This window comes from Sinocyclocheilus anshuiensis, unplaced genomic scaffold, assembly GCF_001515605.1.
Source record: "Sinocyclocheilus anshuiensis isolate Anshui unplaced genomic scaffold, SAMN03320099.WGS_v1.1 scaffold136, whole genome shotgun sequence".
Taxonomy (NCBI): domain Eukaryota; kingdom Metazoa; phylum Chordata; class Actinopteri; order Cypriniformes; family Cyprinidae; genus Sinocyclocheilus; species Sinocyclocheilus anshuiensis.
This window is the reverse complement of record NW_015554074.1, coordinates 143,571-164,289: the sequence shown is the minus strand read 5'-3', so window position 1 is coordinate 164,289 and position 20,719 is coordinate 143,571. Positions and strand designations below refer to the sequence as shown.

At 36.0% G+C, this 20,719-nt stretch overlaps 1 protein-coding gene across 5 annotated transcripts in view; it reads left to right on the top strand.

Moving 5' to 3' along the window:
* dachd (dachshund d) overlaps nt 1-15,102 on the top strand; it is a 112,383-nt gene extending 97,281 nt beyond the window's left edge. For 2 of the 5 annotated variants that reach the window (XM_016460951.1, XM_016460949.1), the window contains 5 exons: nt 3,656-3,801; nt 6,027-6,174; nt 8,623-8,766; nt 10,056-10,124; nt 13,822-15,102. In XM_016460951.1, the coding sequence (XP_016316437.1) occupies nt 3,656-3,801; nt 6,027-6,174; nt 8,623-8,766; nt 10,056-10,124; nt 13,822-13,859 (545 nt within the window). In that variant the 3' untranslated portion in view covers nt 13,860-15,102. Of the gene's footprint in view, nt 1-3,655; nt 3,802-6,026; nt 6,175-8,622; nt 8,767-10,055; nt 10,125-13,818 lie in introns of all 5 variants that reach the window. The other 3 variants (XM_016460950.1, XM_016460948.1, XM_016460952.1) reach the window with 2 other exon arrangements.
* Nucleotides 15,103-20,719: the final 5,617 nt, after the last annotated feature.

Genomic DNA, 20,719 nt, shown 5'->3' with positions numbered 1-20,719 from the left:
AAACCATAATGTATAGCATATTCCACACCATTATTACTATAGACGAATGAATGAATGAATGAATGAATGAATGAATGATTGAATAAGAATTATAGATTTAATTAAATATATTTTTAAATATACTAACAATGTTGAATTATTAGTTTTAAAGATTAACGTTTAGTGAGTGTTACTGTAGAGGACAGCAAAAATAACCTAAATGAAAAAAATTTGGGAAATGAGCATGAATTATAAAATGTGTTACGGAGACATTCTTGCCTTTTAGACAGTCTGAATCATTCTGCTGTGTTCTGGTAGTAGGTGACATGGCCTGTGTGATGTCTCGTTTTGTAGCAGGCAGAATGTTGTCTGGGACTTCTTCTTTGATTGGCAGCACGCTATGACAGCGTGAAGATAGTGTCAGCGCAGGGCTGTGTGGTTTAAAGTGAGTTATGATAGTCCGTGTGTACATGTTTGTGCATGTGTGTAGTGATGGATGCAGGCCTATGATAGCCTGTATAAGGCTGTGGCTGTTAAGATAAATGTGGAGTTTTGATGGCCTGTGTGTGTGTGTGTGTGTGTGTGTGTGTGTGTGTGTGTGTGGAGATAGATGTAGAGTTATGATGGCCGGTGCAGCAGATGGCAGAGGTCTGCCCTAACGGAACTGATGAATGGCAGATGATGTCATCAGGGCATTGACAGGCGCTGGTGGCTGTTCACAGGAAGTGAGCAGGAATCTACTTTACATTTCAACCCCACCGGACATCTGCTCAGTGTCCACACTCACGTTATTCTCTTTCTGATGCTGCTCACATACTCAGAGCACTAGACAACTTTTTTTTTTTTTTTGATTTAGGTAGGTAGTAGTGTAGCCTAGTGGTAAAAGATCAGGCTGGTAACTGAAAAAATGTAGGGTCAAATGTAGGGTCAAATCTCAATTATTTACAATAACATATAACATATTTAGTTATGAATTGAATGGTTTTACAGTAATTGAAACATTTGATGAATTAGTTTTATTGCCTCCTTACATTTGAATCTAAAAGGTGTCTAATAATTTGTATTTCTAATAATTACATTTTTGAAAGAATGAATGAATGAATGAATGAATGAATGAATGATTGAATAAGAATTATAGATTTAATTAAATATATTTTTAAATATACTAACAATGTTGAATTATTAGTTTTAAAGATTAACGTTTAGTGAGTGTTACTGTAGAGGACAGCAAAAATAACCTAAATGAAAAAAATTTGGGAAATGAGCATGAATTATAAAATGTGTTACGGAGACATTCTTGCCTTTTAGACAGTCTGAATCATTCTGCTGTGTTCTGGTAGTAGGTGACATGGCCTGTGTGATGTCTCGTTTTGTAGCAGGCAGAATGTTGTCTGGGACTTCTTCTTTGATTGGCAGCACGCTATGACAGCGTGAAGATAGTGTCAGCGCAGGGCTGTGTGGTTTAAAGTGAGTTATGATAGTCCGTGTGTACATGTTTGTGCATGTGTGTAGTGATGGATGCAGGCCTATGATAGCCTGTATAAGGCTGTGGCTGTTAAGATAAATGTGGAGTTTTGAGATGGCCTGTGTGTGTGTGTGTGTGTGTGTGTGTGTGTGTGTGTGTGTGGAGATAGATGTAGAGTTATGATGGCCGGTGCAGCAGATGGCAGAGGTCTGCCCTAACGGAACTGATGAATGGCAGATGATGTCATCAGGGCATTGACAGGCGCTGGTGGCTGTTCACAGGAAGTGAGCAGGAATCTACTTTACATTTCAACCCCACCGGACATCTGCTCAGTGTCCACACTCACGTTATTCTCTTTCTGATGCTGCTCACATACTCAGAGCACTAGACAACTTTTTTTTTTTTTTTGATTTAGGTAGGTAGTAGTGTAGCCTAGTGGTAAAAGATCTGGCTGGTAACTGAAAAAATGTAGGGTCAAATGTAGGGTCAAATCTCAATTATTTACAATAACATATAACATATTTAGTTATGAATTGAATGGTTTTACAGTAATTGAAACATTTGATGAATTAGTTTTATTGCCTCCTTACATTTGAATCTAAAAGGTGTCTAATAATTTGTATTTCTAATAATTACATTTTTGAAATTGTGTTACTTTAAAAGATTCTATATTTATGAAATATTATAAAATAGTCTTTGTAAAATGTAATTCAGATTTGAATAAAGAATAATGACAAAACTGAATTGTAACCATATTATTTTTTTATTTAATGTTAATTTTTAATGTTTTAATTTTTTTAATAGTTTTAATGTAAAATATATAATATTTATAAAATGTAATAAAGAATAATGAGAATTATTCACACACACACACACACGCACACGCACACACACACATATATGCAATATATATAAAGCTATACAATAGGTTATGAAATGCAATTCTAATTCAGGGAATTATTAAATATAAAAACATTTAAATTAAATTGCAGTGCATGTGTTCCTGTAGCTCATGGTCGAGAACCAGCAAAACCATGGGTTTCAATTCCTAGAAAATACAAACCATTTAAATGTATTGCATGTATTATGATAGTTTTGGATTATAGTATCTGCCAAATGCATAAATCTAAATGCAATGCATGTTGATTGTAACATAACCGTTCACTACACTATAAAGAAGTTTTTTTTTCCCATTTATTTATCTTTTAACACAGGGTACTTTCGATTACTTTCATTTACCCGCATAATATTTAACAAGTTGATGTGGTGATTAATCTTGGAAAGCTCTTTGTAAAGACATGCTGCACACTTTACAGTGCTCATCCCAGCGTTTTCTCTCCTTATGACATTCAGCAGGAAGTCCCTGTGGACTAGGTGATAAAATATATACTCTTTAATGTGCCAGCCCCTGTTTTTATTTGTCTGGCAGACATAAAATCTTTTTTCTTTTATTTCCAGAGGGTTTTAACTGCAGCCCCACCTGTGATATTTTACACCTTCGCATTTATATGTCAACCATCGACTGAGAGAGAATAAATGATATTTATTTTACTCCTCTGTTTTGTTCTACCAGGTGCCTCTTGAATCTCATCCAATCATATTGATTGTTTATGCACCGATTCCTTTGAGGGGTTTAATTAATTTGCCCAAAATGGCATTGCCAGTCTGCTGAGGGGGCGGCAGTAGTGTTGAAACATGGTCAATGAGGGTTCACCACCTTGTGCCATATGGCCTTTGTTGAGAAGCCAGGGCCCTTGATAGTCTCAGCTTGCCATATGCATCTGCTTGAGTGTGGTCTTTTCCTATCAGAGAGTTTTCGTGCCATATGGAAAGGGTGGGCTTTGTCTCCCAACATATCCGTGCCTTCAGTGCTACCAAGAACATATACTTTCCAAAAATGCAAATGCCTATTCTTTTTGTTTTTTTTAGAAGAATCTCTAATTCTATCTTTATGTAAAATCTCTCAAGCATTTATAGCAGCTATAAATACAGAAGCATCAATAATAGAGTGCCGTGTGACACTGACAGAATGGGCTATCAATCATATGTGCTTGATTGGGCATGCTTGTATAGATGTTAATTTTACTCTCACAAACAATCTGGGTATATAAACACCAATTCGGGAAAATTATGATTTATTTTACAGCACAGTACTACATGGAGTGTGTCATCTGTTGTGCTGAATGTGTATGTTTCTCTGTTCGCCACCAGAAGAAACCCCCATGTGCACGCCAACAGCAAGAGACAGTTATGAGAGGCTCTCGTTGGCAGGTCAGACTTTACCTCCAGGATTCCCCTCACCCTTCCTCTTCCCTGATGGCCTGTCATCTATAGAGACCCTTCTGACTAACATACAGGTAAGAGACCTCTCTGTTAGAAGATCTTTAGTAGCAAGTGAAATATGCCATGAATAGTTTTATCCAGTTCTACATGGTCGATTCAGATGGTCTACTAACTAGTAATTAGTGAATTGGTAAAATGCTGGATGGCAAGTGAGAAGTTTGTTTTAGAGTAAAATTATTATATTGAATATAAAACCAGCTTAAACCAGCTGAGAGCATGAAAATACCCAAAGCAGTTTTTTTTTCAAGCATATATTCATAATATATTCATATATTCATAAGCATATGTAATCAAGCAACCGATTAAGATGAAACATCCAAATAAATTATCAAGCAACATCCAAAAATAATGTCCAAATAAACCAAATTGCTAAACAAACATTCAAACGACCCAGATTGATAAATTAATTTTGACTTTCTAGTTTTAGCAATGAATTATTAGTGTAAAATTAGTCGAAATTCAATTATATGGTGTTTCCAATAAAAGATAATCAAGTTTCCTCTTAAATTTGAACAGACCATCAGCTGGTTGCGATAGTAACGTTTTTATTTTAGCCCACTGTGGACTGGCCAGCTGACACATGTCATGATCTTATCACGTCATGTGTCATAACACAATAAACACCAGTGATGCTCAAGATTGCACATAATGGAAGGAGATGGCACATCAAGTTGGTTATCACAAATTATAGCAATCTTAAGCCGCGGTTTGGAAAATATTGTGAAAGTAGGATGATGTGCAGTGATATTAACATCATTCTTGAGTTTAAGTCAAACATTCATACAGTAAGAAATATTTATGCTCTTTACATTTAGAGGCCGTTTACACAACATTTTCAGCCAAAAATGGGAATCAAAGTGAACGTTTTTGAAAACGCCACCCTTATTGTTTACGTGTAAACACCCAATACGGGAATCTTTGAAAATGGTGACGTCATGTCGTTGCTGCTCATGTGAGTCATGTGAGTTTGCTAATGCATTTAGTCATTTAGCAGACACTTTTATCTAAAGCAACTTGCAAAAGAAGAAAAACAAGGAATGTATCATATGCAATTCTGAATTTTTAAAAGCTTGAGCAGAAATGAAAGTGTAGAAGAATATATAGTTTATATACACTACTGTTGAAAAGTTAGATATTAGAGCAATTCTGAAGGATCATGTGACACTGACGACTAGAGTAATGGCTGCTGAAAATTCAGCTTTGCCATCACAGGAATAAATTACATTTTGAAATCTATTTAAAATAGAAAACAGATATTTTAGGGTGCAGTTCCCTGTGCCAGGTGTGGCAAATAGTTAATATAGTACTTTCCTCCTCCAACTGTGATGTTTTTCCCATCAAAACAAATGCATAGCGTCGTATATTCGGCACGACTCCCTTGATCACCACTGTGGTTGTCATGCAAGTAAGACCCAGTCAGAAAGATGAATGTAGTTGATTAACGGCGCCTCTGAGACTAATGATGTGGGTACAGTATGGGGAGTGAGAGGTTTGCTCATTGCTCTTGTGATATGGCCATCAGCTCTATCGCGCTGCTTTCGGCCCCATTGTTAATTAGCAGGACTCAGTTCAGTCAGTCATCTTTAATCATGATTTCAGGGTAATGTTTTGATTGAACATTCACACACAAATCAACAAAACGAACCCAAGCAGAAAATTGAGATAAAGCAAGTTAGTCTAAATTAGGGTCATAAGAAGGAACAATTAGTATGATATAGCCCATTGCATTTGGCTTAATTGCTTGCGTACAGGGAATAATTGTTTTGAAATGGTCACCACGCAGTTTGCGTGGCAAATGCCGCTTTAAGTGTTGTTTTGAGACAAGCAGCTGTTTAGCTCAAGATTTGATCGTTCTTATACAACCTGCAGCTTCACAAACTGACAAACCAAAGTTATAGGTTCATTAAGGCTCTCATAATAACTTTATTTAAAGAATTCATGTAGTCCTCAAACTTGAAAGGACAGTTGATCTAAAATGTAAAGTCCTGTTATCATTTGCTCACACTCTTATCATTCCAAACCTGATTTTCTATAATATTTTGAAAAATGTGGGGCCACCGTACAGCAAGAGTTACATTGACTTTCATTGTATGGACTATTGACTGATTGTTTTCTGCAAAATACTTTCCTACGTTTAAGTGCTACTGCTCTAGCATAAAGTAAACCATTCATACAGTGTATTGACTCCTGTGGAGGTGTGTGTGGACTGTGTATAAGGTGAGTTTGTCTTCTGCTGCAGGGTTTGCTGAAGGTAGCAATTGATAACGCCCGTGCTCAGGAGAAACAAGTGCAGCTGGAGAAGACGGAACTGAAGATGGAGCTGTTTAGAGAGCGAGAGCTCAGAGAAACCCTGGAGAAACAACTGGCTGTCGAGCAGAAGAACAGAGGTGTGTATTACTCAAAAACTCACACACTACAGTACACACAATTTATTGTATCCTCTATGGTCAGATTCCTGGTTCTTGAGGCATTTCGTGAAAAAAGGCAAAGCATTTTACTGTACACACCAATTTCAGAAATTAACTTTTGCATTAAGGGGCTATATTTGCCCCTTTGAATTGTATTTATGAGGACTTTTTTTTTTCTAGCCATATACAGAGTTCTGGCATGAAACTCTAGATGGCGCAGTCCGATAGGTCTAACTCAATCTCAATGACATCATTATCACACGGCACAGCTGATTGGTTCTCTCATGTATCGGTAGCCAATGAGCTCGCTGCCCAGCATTCAAATATATGACTAGGGCGTAGCAGTTGCAGCTTGCTTCAGAAACCCTCCACCTTCCCCAGCTCCACCTGTATAGATCTGCTACGAGGTGATTCATGTATGCTATATGGGGGTTAATTCATGTATGTTATATTTGCAGCAGCAATATTTCTTACATGCTCACAGCAGCATGTTGTGGATGTATTGGCAGTAGCAAGTCTCGGTACTTGCTCTGCCGCAGCAGCAGCGTAGCAGATCTGTTCCGCCAAAACCAAATACATTAACATTGTCATGTACATTTCCATGCCAATCCCTCCGAGAGTTGTCATGACAGAAATAAAAATATATTATGTGTCATCCTTTTATGTGAATTACTTCATTTTAATCAGCTCATTAACATACATTCTTAGTCTGACTAATTAGGTAGTCAGACTATATTACCTATAAAAATTAATTCATCGTCAGTTTTATGTGATAAAATGTATTATCTAGATTTTACATTTTCTGAGTAAAATGGCAGTGTTGCTTACCTGTGTAAAAGTCATTTTGTGTGGTTGTATAGTATTTGTAGGCAGATTCTAAGATGTTGCAGATGATCACAACGGCATTGCTAGGCAGTTATTAAAGGTGTTCTGGGTGATTTTTCATGGAAGAAGATTTATGAGAAATGGAGAGAAAACAAGCACCATAATTAGGCCTAGAATACAACATATAAATGTTATCAGCTGTTACAATAAAATCTGAATGCATTACGTAGGCTTTTTTGGTCCCCTTATTTTTCATTTTGTGCATAGCTTATTTGTGCTACAAACATGAAAAAGATCATATTCAAATAAATGCTGTTTTTTTTTACTTCCTATTCATCAAAGCATCCTGAAAAATAAAATATAGCATGGTTACTGTAATCATATTAAGAAATCCTACTTGAGCGCAAAATCAGCACATTACAGTGATTTCTGAAGGATCATGTGACACTGAAGTAATGGCTGCTGAAAATTCTAGGGATAAATTTTCATAGAGACTTGATGCTGGACTTCTTTTTAATCTTGGGCCTTAAGCATCTTGGTAGTTTTGCACGGCAAGCACCTTATTTTCTTTAGATAATGCAAAAATCTCCTTAACAAATGACCTTCATTGCATAATTGTACAATTAGTTCAAAATTGCATTAAAATGACCTGAAAAGCCATGTCACAAGCTCAGTTGTTAATCTCAAGCACACAAAAAACATACTGCCAAAGTGATAGAGACAAGGTCATAAATCGAGCAAAATGAGGCATATTTACATTACGATCAATACATGAGCACAAATTGATTATGTTTGCAGAAGTGCTTGTGGGAATACAGTATATTACCGTAACTACATACATAGACAACGTCTAAATGTACAGGGCGCATTAGAAAGATATACAAAGTCCTCATTTAAGTTAGTGTGGTTAAAGTCACAGAAATATGAATAAGTAATTTATATGGTAAATGTTCTAAATGAGCCACAATATTTCTCAAGGGAAGGCCACTATTGGACTACAGATTGATAATAGTTTAGCTAATAATTTTCAACTCTCTTTGAGATTAAAAGTGATATGTGCATTACAGATGGCCTCTAGTTACATACTCTTTTGTACTCTATTATTGCATGAAAATATAATTATGAATCTACATTTTGACATCAATAAATGATTTAGATTTTTCTGCACAAAAGTATTGCTAAGTGTGACTTAATGGTCTCATGTTCTATGTATTTATCCTACATAATGAATCAAATTGAGCTTATTAAGCCAGTTTCACAGACGGATCCTTATAAATGTGCCTACAGCCCTCCAGCTTTCTTCTGTTTAATATTCAGCATGCCTCTCTCCTCTCTTTCTTTACCGAAAGTTTCCCTTAACCTCATCTCATTGGCATTTTAACCTAGGTTAATCCAGGTTATCGCTGGCTCAATTATTTTGCTAATGACACAGTCAATTTCTCATTGAACAGGAAATTTTTTTCAGCCACAACTTTTCTATGAATATTTCCTCACTGACAGAGTTTGAAAACTCAACTCCCCTTCCTTTAGTCTTTAATATCAGATATACCGCTGCATATGACTAGAGTCCTTGACTGCTGCCTTTCTGTTCTTTGAATGCAGCGATTATTCAGAAACGATTGAAGAAGGAGAAGAAAGCGAAGAGGAAATTGCAGGAGGCGCTGGAATACGAGTCAAAACGACGAGAGCAAGCGGAACAATCACTGAAACAGACATCACACACAGAAAGTCTCAGATCACTCAATGGTGAGACACCTTACCAGAAAGTTACACATACTTAAATGTATTAAAAGGATGTATAAATGTGTTTTTCTGTTCCATTGTTAAGTCTTATGAGATGTGTTGAAGATAGGAATTTACACTATTGAAGATTGCTTCATGTGAAGTATCCTTTTTGTTGTTGTTGTGTTGTGTAGTTACTTTCTGAGAATAATCTAAAATATCCTTCAGTATGTTAGCGATAACATAATAAGCAGGTCATTATCGCAGAGAAGAAATCGTCATGTTGGGGTTTGCATCACAAAAATGGATTTAATTGGTGACAATTACGAGGTGACTGCACCAATTAATATGCATCTAATGACTAAAAATATATATAAATGGCAATGAAATATTGATTTAAGTTGAAAAAAATCTAAAGAGAAAAGAGACCATGAAATGATAAAAGAGACATTTTGTAGAAACAAATTATGTAGCAAATGTGTTTGGGGAAAAATGCCACTATTGACCAATCAGAATCAAGTATTTCATAGAGATTTATAATATGCTCAAATCATTTCTGAGAAGCTTGCATAATGATGAAGTGAGATCATGATAAACTAGTTTAAAACCACGTCTTCCTTAAAAACAAGCATTTTCTTTCAGACCAAAAAGACACAAAATCTTGTTTGCGTGTGTGTATTGGACACAATGGACCACTGATGTTATTGTTAATTAAATCTATTAGAAATATTTTTTGTCAATTTAAATAATGCTGAAATATAAATACTAGATGAAATTTTAAACTTTAAGTTATGTTGCCCTGGCATCTAACTGAATTAAACTATAATTACTAAAACTAGGAAGAAAATAAAGCTCTATAGGAATAATAATAAATAAATAAATACATAAATAGAGAGAGAGAGGGAGAGAGACAAAAGCACACATCAAAATTATTAAAACTTTAAAATAAAATGAAAACTGAAAATATAAAAGTCAATTCAAAATGATAATAATAAATTATATAATGGTATATAAATAACACTGCATTGGGCACATTTTTAATACACTCTAAACAGTTTAAGATGTTGAATAAAACTAGCATATGCTACATCTGTAGCAAGCTTAGCAAGATCAATAATGTCAGGCTAACGTGGAGAAATGCTTTGTTCAGTATTTGCAACAACGCTCATCCATTGGTCGAAGCTTCGCCCTGACCCGAGCGATCCGAGCACATCTACCCTCCGCCCATCGCGAAAGATGAGGCTAGAAAAACTTTCCTAATTAAGCACAGATGTCATGGATGTTTAATCGTCATTATCTTTTCATTTTGCCAGACTCGTTGACCCAGGAGATAGAGACTGACCGCAGCAGTGGCAGAACAGATGCTGAGAGGACAATACAAGGTACGTGTTTTTGAGGAGACTATAAATCTCAGCTCAGCTCCAGTATATGAGCCTCGCTTTAACTTGGCCTGCTGTTCATGCATGCAGCCTGCCATCTGGGCTGCAGATCCTACAGTTCAAGAGGAAGGTCAAGATCAGTGGGATCTGTCAGGAGAACATTTCTAGACAGGGAAAATCGTGCAAATGTGCGTTATGACAATGGGACGGCCTGCTGAGTTGGAGAGTTGATTCTTTGTGAGTGTATGAAGGAATTTGATGGGATATTAAACGAGAAACAAGGAGAAGATTAAACATTAAACAAGCCCACCAAGTCAATTAAAATTGAACTTTTGTTTTGTAGTTTTTACCAACAGGGGTATATTAAAATATTATTAAAGGGATAGTTCGCCCAAAAATGAATATTCTGTCATCATTTGTTCACCCTCGTGTCATTCCAAACCTGAAGAAAGAAAATATTTAGAAAAAAAAAATACAATTTAAGCTGCTTTGGACCCCATTAACTTTGACTGTATGGACAAAAACGTTAAAATATTCTTCAAAATATCTTCCTTTATGTATATTTAGTGTATACATACCGCTGCAAAGATGGTGTTCAGCTTAAAAGGTGAAGTTCAAAGATAAGATTCTTTGGATATAAGACACAGAATCCTTTTAAAGATAGACCCCCTTGACAGTTAGACCCTGCCTATGTTGTGTACCTCAGAGACCAATGCAATTTAATGAGCATAATAAGAAGTTTCATTATCTGAGGATGACCCACAGTGGAGTTACCTCACAAGAGCACAACACACCCAGTCAAATAAATACACATGCACTTTATGGGTGTATGGGTATTTATGGACCTGGTTTAGTCTGGTATCGTTTCACAGAAAACCACTTGCCCATTTGCAAATGTTTCAGTCACACTATTTTAACTACACCTTAAGTGTTAAGTCGCTCACCACTCTGATGTCTATTTTAATTGCACCCAGCAGCACATGTGATACAAAAAACGTCGTCTTGAGTGGTCTCAATTTCCGTTTGAAAATAGTGTGTGGAAATTGCTATGAAATGTGGGAAAGTAAAAGCCCCGTAACCCAGTTTGATTAGCCTAGTTAATTTTGTGTGTGTGTGTGTGTGTGTGTGTGTGAAGGAAGTTTTTAGTAAAAATAAATGGAGATCCAGTACAAGGAGTATGGTTTTACCCGAACAAATCAAATGACATTGACTTGATGAGCAGGAAGTGATTTTTTCAGAGCATATAATGTCATTAGCATTATGATGGTTCTTATGTCTAAAGATGAATAATTTTCCAGCATTAATTGCTCGATTCAGAAAGTTAGCATTAGCTTAGAGAGAAGATTGTTCTTTACTCGAATTGCTTTTGTCAGTAGTTTTTTGAGCAGATATAGTAGAATTTGAGATATTGAGGTCATTTGAGCTAGAAGAAAATTGTTCTCTTTATGTATGTTTTAATTGACAAAACTGTAGTTATTGCTCCACAACATGCAATAATTTAATTGGTTTTTCATTCAGTGCCCTTGAAGAGTAGACTTAAAAATTGGCCGCAGGAAATGTGTGTGTATGAAAATAGCTTGTGCGTCTGTTAAGTTACAGCATTTGTGTGTGTGCGTGTGTGTGTTCATGTCATGGATGTTGTGGCCTACAACCAGTGTGGCATAATTACTCTCAAATGGCAAAAACATAAAAAAGGATGCTGATAGATTACACTTGCATGTGAGGGAAAATTTCTATTCCAATCCGTATACAAAAATCCAAAGAGACATGCTATAATTTCAGCGCTTGGCTGTTGGGGAAAAAAAAAATAATGAGAGCATAATTTCAGAGAACTAATTATTTCTATTTGTCTTTTGTCACACTCTGTAATTCTGCTATATTAACACAGTCTGTGTTTATTAATTGCTTTTCCAGTGTTTTGAATCCATTCCAAGAATAAGCTTGACTGTTTTTCCTGACTCCGTGCTTCTGGGAGCACATCTCGCCACTAATTCCTTGTGATACTAAACATAATATCTCCCTGGTATCTCTTCCCGATGCTCAGTGCTCGCCTCTCAATGTTTTCTGCACGTTTACACGACCCTGTGAGGGGAGATAAAGTTATTTGTTGCAAGATTAAACATCAAAACAGTTAAAGTGAAATTAAAATTAAATGAATGAATGTCACTGAAGCAAAAAAGGCAGTAATTAATGGTTCCCTTAATTGTCTTCATAAAATATTTGCATGGGCATAATTTGCATAATTTACATGTATTGATTAATCTTTCGAAGGAATTTTGTGCTGAGAGAAGCCAAAAATTCCTTTGTTTTATTTAGCATCTAATGAATTATTTATCCTCTTTAATGAACTTTTCATCTTGATTTGAATATAAAAATGCCACAGTTTTAACATATTTTAATGAGGGAGGTTCTTTCATAAAACAACATGGCAGTCATTCGATTTTTCCCACTCAAGAAACATTCCTGGCACTGTTTGCACAAGCTAGTTTAGCTACACTCCATTTTGACCCAGAATTAATATGATAATTTGTACATTTAAGATTAGCTCTCTGCTTGTTTTTGTTGTCGTTCCTCTCAGGTTGTGTAGACGTAACTGTGGTATTTTAATAGTTTAATTGTATATTTTTTTTTTGCATCATTTATGATAAGTAATCTAGGGTTTGATTTTGATTTGCTTAATTGTTGTTTGATATCAAAATACTGTATCAACAATACTAAACATCTACAGCACTAAATAAGTTGCGTTCTGACAAAATAAGTCACTCAGTATCACATGCATTTATCGTGATCTGAATAAATTTGTACATACCATTTATATAAGGGGGTTGATGCTGTGGATGAATTTTTTGACATGCCCTGTGAGCCTAGAGCCATATATTATGTAATTTCATATTTTCGAGATATTCACAACATTAACCCCTTTTATATAAGAGGCCACTGAGTGACAAATAACATTAGAGAAAAACAAGAGGGCGTATTGCAGCTCCATGCACAGCCCGCAATTAATCAATGTCCATTAGATTACTAGATTCGCATGAATCAATATGTATATATTTCAGAGTTAAATAAAATCACAATGCACATATTTAGGAATGTATGACTAACCGTAGAAGAAAAAAGGCTTTTTATTCAAAATCAATGGATCACACAATCAAAATGATTTCATATCTGTGGTATCGCTGAGCAATCCTAAAAAAGTCAGAGTCAAAATATAAATCTCGTTTAAGCCAATTTTAACACGGAGCATCCTCAATCAGTCACCACTTTTGCTTATCAGAATTTAATTTATTTAGTTGCACTGCCAAAGAGAGGAAACACTGCTTAAATGCAGTGATGCAGCATTCCCGGACACAGAGGAAATGTTCTGGTAATAAACGTCAAACAAGCTCCTGAGCCATGCCTAACAGATGCTTTTACCAGAAGAAGCAAAGAGAGCTGCCGCTCATTCAGGCATGCACTTGCCAACGAAGGTTCCCTGGAAATGGACAAAGCTCATTAGATCGTACGCATCAGAGAAGGCATTGCACAGTAACGACTCCTTTTTTTGCACTTAATGCCATTTATGCACAGAAAGTGTCATTTGTGAAGTGCTTCACATCATGAGTGCAATGTTATATTCTTAATATGTGACATACATTGATCCAGGGTTTACTGCAGTGTATTTATTATTTTTCTCTCCCTTTTGTTTTATCGTTAGCAGATGGAAGACTTTTTCTGAAAACCACAGTGATGTACTAACAGCATGGCGTTGAAGACTGGCGGCGTGTATCTTATGAAGATTCTCCAGAGTCCCCTCGCAGGGTAATTTAGTTAGAGAAACAGGTCAATCGCTCATAGAGGTGCATCAAGGGTTTATGCTTGGCCCGATGTGGAAGACGGATTGTGTCCAAATGTAGTATTAGGACTCTTATTCTCACTGATTATTACGTTATATTATGCCAGATGTGGGATTGGATATGATAAGTTGGCGAAGGCGACAATTTGAGCACAGTAAAATGTACCGTTTGGTACACTTGGTGATAATATTTACAACAAATTCACAGCACTGAAGATTTTTTATACTGTATTTAAACCAGCGAGAAAGCTTTGAAAATTCAATCTGATTCAGAGGTTTTGTTTTGTATTAAAAAAAGAAGAGAAAAAAACACAAATACTTAGTGTCATAACTATTTGCCAAGATGTTAAAGATCCAAATTTGGAGAAGAACCTCTGAAAATGTGAATTTGAATATATGTTGATCAACAGGAAAGACTAATATTTGCTTTTAATGTTTTCTAAACTAGAAGAAAAAAAAAACAATCAAGTTTCATTTCTATCATTATTGTATATACAAGAACAGAAGATAGGTTAACTCACTCACTTTGGTATTTGTATATAATGTTAAAAGTTGGTATTGTGTATGCAGTAGATCTATTAGGAGAACAATACCAACGTTTATATTGAATTTATAGATTTGTTTTGTTTCTGAGCCATCATTCTTTCAATTCGCTGCCACTATGGTGAGGAAGCATGCAGGCATGTAAATGTGTTGTCCTGAATTCATGTTATTCAATAAATACTTAACTGTGCTGAACAAATGTACTTAGGTCTTATTCACTCACACCCAGTAAAAGTTGATGAACACTACTGTCTTTTCAACAGCTACATTTTCAAATTGCAGTATCATGAATCTGAATCTTGTATGGATTAAATCTCACGTTTATGGAAAAGTTGTACAGATCGCTAAATGTTACCGACCATCATTACACTCAATTCGGTGTATTCCTTTCAGTGATAGGCCACTTTAAATAATAAGTATTCAATGTATCATTTCAATTATTTATTATACTGGTCAATGGTTTCACTATATGCAACAGGTTCCCATTGGAAAGTTGCAGACAAAATAGCATTAGACCATTTGTTAATCTGAGAGAAAAAGTGAAGATAACTAGAAAATAATTCTTCATAACTTCCCCATGTGGATGATGTTTGATTAAAAAAAAATGCATATTGAATTTAGATTTTTTTATATCAAATTGCTGGATTGTAATAATAATAAAAATAAATCATGTTTTAATAGATTGTTGGCAACACGTTGGCAACAAATTCATTTATTATTATTATTATTAAAATGTTCAAGAAGATTCTTCAATTATTAGACAGAATTTTTAACAATTGTCTGCAAAGAAGACATCTACACCAGTTCTTCACATACTTAACAGAATTTTTTTTCTTTATATAAACCAAGAAATAATGGCAATAACAAACTGTCACATTTAAATAAAGAGTGAACCAATTCAGCCGGATGAGTTAAATTACACTGTGCTAATTAATGGTAATATTGAATATATTAAATAATAGATTACAGCCTTTTATTGTACCAAGTAGATGATGATGATGGTGATGAGGCACTTACTGGATAATCAAGAAAAAATATGTGTTGAAAGGATCCTTTATTAGATGGACGTATCTAATGTTACGGGGCAGCTATTTATACTATAATCATAGACATTATTTTGTCACACATTTGTCCTCAGTCTGTAGCAATTCAAATGTTTATTGTGTTAAACTACATGTTAAAGTATCTTTTACCTCATCAATGAGGACTTGCCTTTAAGTTTCTTTTTATGTGATGTAAACACTGTAGCAAGATTTATGGACATATTGTTCCTTATTTCTTTCTATGGCAGTAAAGGAAACGTATATAAATATTGAAAGGATGTCTTGTTTTAAAGTGCTTTTCCCTCTTTTCTGATCATGTCTGCTGTAATGACAACAGTATGTAAGAGAGAGTGTGTGTGCATGAGTGTGTGTGTGTGTGTGTGTGTGTGTGTGTGTGTGTGTATGCACACTGAAGTGTATATGTGTGGAGCTGCATGAGTGTGTGTCTGTTTTCTATTCTATGGTGTCATATATGGTAATAAAATATTTGTGAGTCAATGATTATTAGACTAAGCTCTTTTGCGAATGAATCACTGTCATTATAAACAACTTGAGGGAGTTTATGGGTGTTGACTTTATCATCAGATGTCAATGTTTAATGCAGTTAAACTCTTGAATCTATGTAATTTTACCATGGTTCATCCAGATGAATCCTGCCAGTGTATCCTAATAAAGAGACTGCAAATTTTCAGTCGCAAAGCAAACGTCACGTATGATATTACATAAGCGCCATGCTTATATTTTAATCTGAAGGGCAATCAAAATTGTTCATGGTTGAGTTGTAAAACATGTGTTACTGAGCAATGACAATATCTAGCAGAATAAAACCACTCATGCTTAGTACAGTGAGCACACGGCTCTACACAACACATGACTGAGACATAATACCTTTCATTCATTCCAGCTGAATGAGCACAATATTCCAGGGAAAAGGCACATATTCAAAATGTGTTTGAAGAAAGGAGGAAACAAGAAGAAACTTACATCTCTTCATTTAAGTTAATTAATTATTGATCATCTGTTTTAGCCAACCAAATCAGGGTCATTCTTGTTCTGCAGTTATTTTCATGCTTCCATCATATACAGTACTGGATAAAGATGGAAATCATTTTAGTTATTTTTATTTTATTTTAATATCATAATTATGTGAACATGGGTGTCCAGCAAGGCCCTGCCTGCTTCTAAGATAAAATCTTCTTAATTAAAAAAAAATAAATAAAAGTGTTTATTAATTTTTACTTAATCTAATGAAAATGTGTTTTTGGAAATATTGTTTTAATTGGAAATCATTTTATAAACTCGCACTCTTTCACTTTCTGGTTTAAAAAAAACAAGTTCCTTAATGACATCATCCTTCAGGAAGTGAGATGGGAAACATCACAAACATCTGTAAGTATTAACGATGGATTTGATAAATCCTGTTAATTTTGTGTTGTTAGCTGGTTTGTCTCACTTTAAAACATTCCATTATGATCAGAACGTATATACGTTAAAAAAATCAAGATTGCCTTCTGTAAAACTGCATATTGCCTTTTTTAAAATTGATGAACTTTACACTGTTTTTGAATTCAACTCAACCCACACTGAACTGACTTAAGCTGAATAATGAAACTATTGTCTTTCTAGAGCTGCTTTACAGCAGAATCTAAATTATTTCCATAACAGTTTCCATAATTGGTTCTGCTATTTTCCTGCTGCTATTTCCTTCCTGTGAAGCTGCATTGAAACCATCTTTGTTGTATAAAGCGCTAAAGAAATAAAGGTGATTTTATAGGACTTGACCTTTAAACTGACACTCATATGAACACGCTCTCAATCCCATACAGATGACCCTTATTTCCATTGTTAATTATCCTGTTTATTTTAGTCATCTTTTTTTTTTTTTTTACTAATCAAGTCAAAATTAAGAAGTGCCTGAAAAAAGTTGAATAGATTTTTATAGAAAGACTTTTTACAGCACAAACAAAAAGTCTATAAGTTGCAGAGCTCAAAAGGTAATGCATAACAGAAATGACCCATGAGAGCACCTAACTGTTTGGCTCAGAAATCTGTCTTCGAAGCAATGCAGCTAATTGATATTAGTGTTATTTCAAATTTATAAAAGCTTAGGCAGAATTGACACTGAATGACAATTTCCTGTCGTAAGCAATTCTGATGGAAATGTGTTGACAGCACGGCCGTGCACAGGTCCATTTTGCATGCTTTTGAAAGCGTGGCTGTAACAGAGAGGCTTCGAGATGAATAATTGACTGATCGCTGCATAATTCAACACAGCATTGTGAAAAGGTCTGGAACGTTTCATGTTTTTCTTCTTTATTGAAAATGAGGTTAAAGTTTCTATCAACCTTGGAAAAACTACATATAAAGTGGCAATCAATGGTGACTGTAATTCAAGTTCGGCCCTTTCACGAGCATAAAAGGTTTCCGTCGCTCATCGGTGAAATTTGAACTGTTAGGGTTTGAGGTGGCTAAGAAGCCACAAATGTGCTGTCTACCAAATTGTTGACTTTTTTCATGTCAGCCTGCTTTCTTTAGTGCATTTTAGTAGACATAGATCAGTATTGTAGCCCCAGCGGTGGATCAAGACTCTCTTTGGCTGAGAATATGATGTATTTCCTCTCTCTCAGACAGAAATATACAGTAGTTATGAGCCGTTTGATGTCTTGTTCTGCCCCAGCTATTTAAGCGAGATTCACCCCTCCAGCTAGATGTTTCATATCACTGCACATATTGTAATAAATTCATTTCAGTTAGAACATGACTTTGAGGCACAAAGACCAAAATATCCACAGTGCTGTAATCGCATCCCGCGTCGAGCACATTTATAACGAGCGTTGCTCATTCCAAACATAGACTGTGTCAATGTCATCACTTTGTAGTGTGTGCTTTTCTTGTGTCGAGTGTGCATATTTAACACATCCTCCAGGTGATTATTTCACACAATCATTTCATCGCTAATACCACCATACCCAAGATGATGATATTAGTCGATCTATTTAGTGCAGACAACTGTAAATGAATCCACGTTCAGTGCGATTTCTTGACCTGTCAGTTGAAATAGCTTACATTTGAGTAGCTTACATTTTAGGTGTATAATATAGATCACTTGATAGGTCTGTTTTGCTGAACCAACAGCAAGTTTCCATTGTTTGTCTGTCATCATTCTTGGAACACCACTCAGCCAATCATCTTTGAGGATTTATAATGTTAATGACCTCCAGGGCCTTGAGTGTTCAAGCACAGAGGAACCCTGATGTGCAAGTTGCATTAATGACCAAATTAATACACTAACAAACTAGCAAATTAGTAGCCCAACTAACATAAAACATTAAATAAAATAATTATTTCATCCAAGTAACATAAAAGATGGTGCTAATAGTTTTAACACACTGCCTAATTTTATCTGAAATCCAGTTTTTTTTTTTTATAGCAGTCAGTTATATCCCTCGCATGTCTGGGATACAGCATATTGCCTATTTCAGAGGCATACTAAAACGTAATATTCAGTTTTGTTTTTTTTTGGTCAGACTTAATTACTTCATTTGACATTCAGCACAGTTCATAAAGTAGAAAGGTATCAAAGACTCACCGGCCATGTGACTCTGTTCTTCATCTGCTCATCTTTGAGTCGGCGAGGAAGGAAATCGCACAGGCTTGATTGAACACAAGATAGACTTAATGTCATCTAATCAGAAAGACCATTATGTATTAGTGGAACCACCAAACAGAATTATCTGACAAGAGGCAGGCCACATTATCTAAATTAACATTTTGCAAGCATGAACATGCAAGGCCACAGTGGAAAATGAAAGGCTACAGGAGAGCGGCCTGCATTTAGACATTCGGGCAGTAATTATTAATTTATGCTTGTCTCTGGTCTTAATGAAAATGAAAGCCAGGAGAAGAGAACAGGGAAGGATAATGTGCCGTGAAATTGAGTTTCATTTGTTCGGGGGCACCTTTTAACTTTTCCTTTCTTCACAGGAAATGAAACCAACCAGAGATCTTGTGTGTTTTTCCTCTGCGAACCCCCCTCCCCCTGCACAGCCAACCAACACACATCTCTCCAGCACAGACACAGACAATCTCTTGACCTCTGCAGTATCTGTAAATATCCTGTCTACCGCTGTAATCTTCTTTATAGAGCCCTGCTTCAATGACCATTATTCCTTCTTTAATAACAACTGCCCATGTTAGCACTTTGTGCTCTACCAACTGATGATACTGAGAACGCAACCTGTAACAGATTGCACACTGATACAACCATCAGTTGAAGGTTGAAGAACTGTGTTAGGAGCGGATCTACCGGGGTGGCATGGGGTGGCAACTGCCACCCTAAGAAAAAGCTGTGCTACCCCAGAATTATCACAGAATAAAATATAAATGTAAGCAGTGTGTGACGAGAGGGCCGGGGCCGAGAGCCGTGGGAACGGAGCGAGGCCGGTGGAGGAAATGCTAATGCGCGACACCTGCGCCACTCACCGGTCTCGAGTCCCACGGAGGAGCTCCGGAAGGATAAAAGGAGGAGTGACAACAGTGTTGGACGAGAGAGGACCAGGCCTGGACTTTATTTTGTGTTTTGGTTCTGTTTGTGCATGACAGTCGTCCGCGAGGGGCTGTCGCTCTGTTTTGTGTTTATTTTATTATTAAAGTTTTCTTTGAGTGTTCGCCGGTTCCCGCCTCCTTCTTCCCGATCTACAAACGTTGTTACACAGTGTTTCATGTGCTCATGTGCTAATGAATGCTTTTCAGCCGCGGCGATGACAGAGTAACGCAAAATAATCGCAAAAACACGTCTTTTAAAGGGGTCGTATGATGTTGCTAAAAAGAACATTATTTTGTGTATTTGGTGTAATGAAATGTGTTTATGCGGTTTAAAGTAAAAAAAAACAAAACATTATTTTCCACATACTGTACATTATTGTTTCTCCTCTATGCCCCGCCTTTCTGAAACGCGTCGATTTTTACAAAGCTCATCGGTCTGAAAAGCGAGGTGTGCTCTGATTGGCCAGCCATCTATTGCGTTGTGATTGGCCGAATACCTCAAGCCTGTGACGGAAATGTTACGCCCCTTACCATACTGTGATGGCGTGTCCCGGCCGGAGCGACGATTCAAAAACATGAAAACCCATTACAAACGAGGCATTTGTTGCATCCAGTGGGGACATAATTATGGA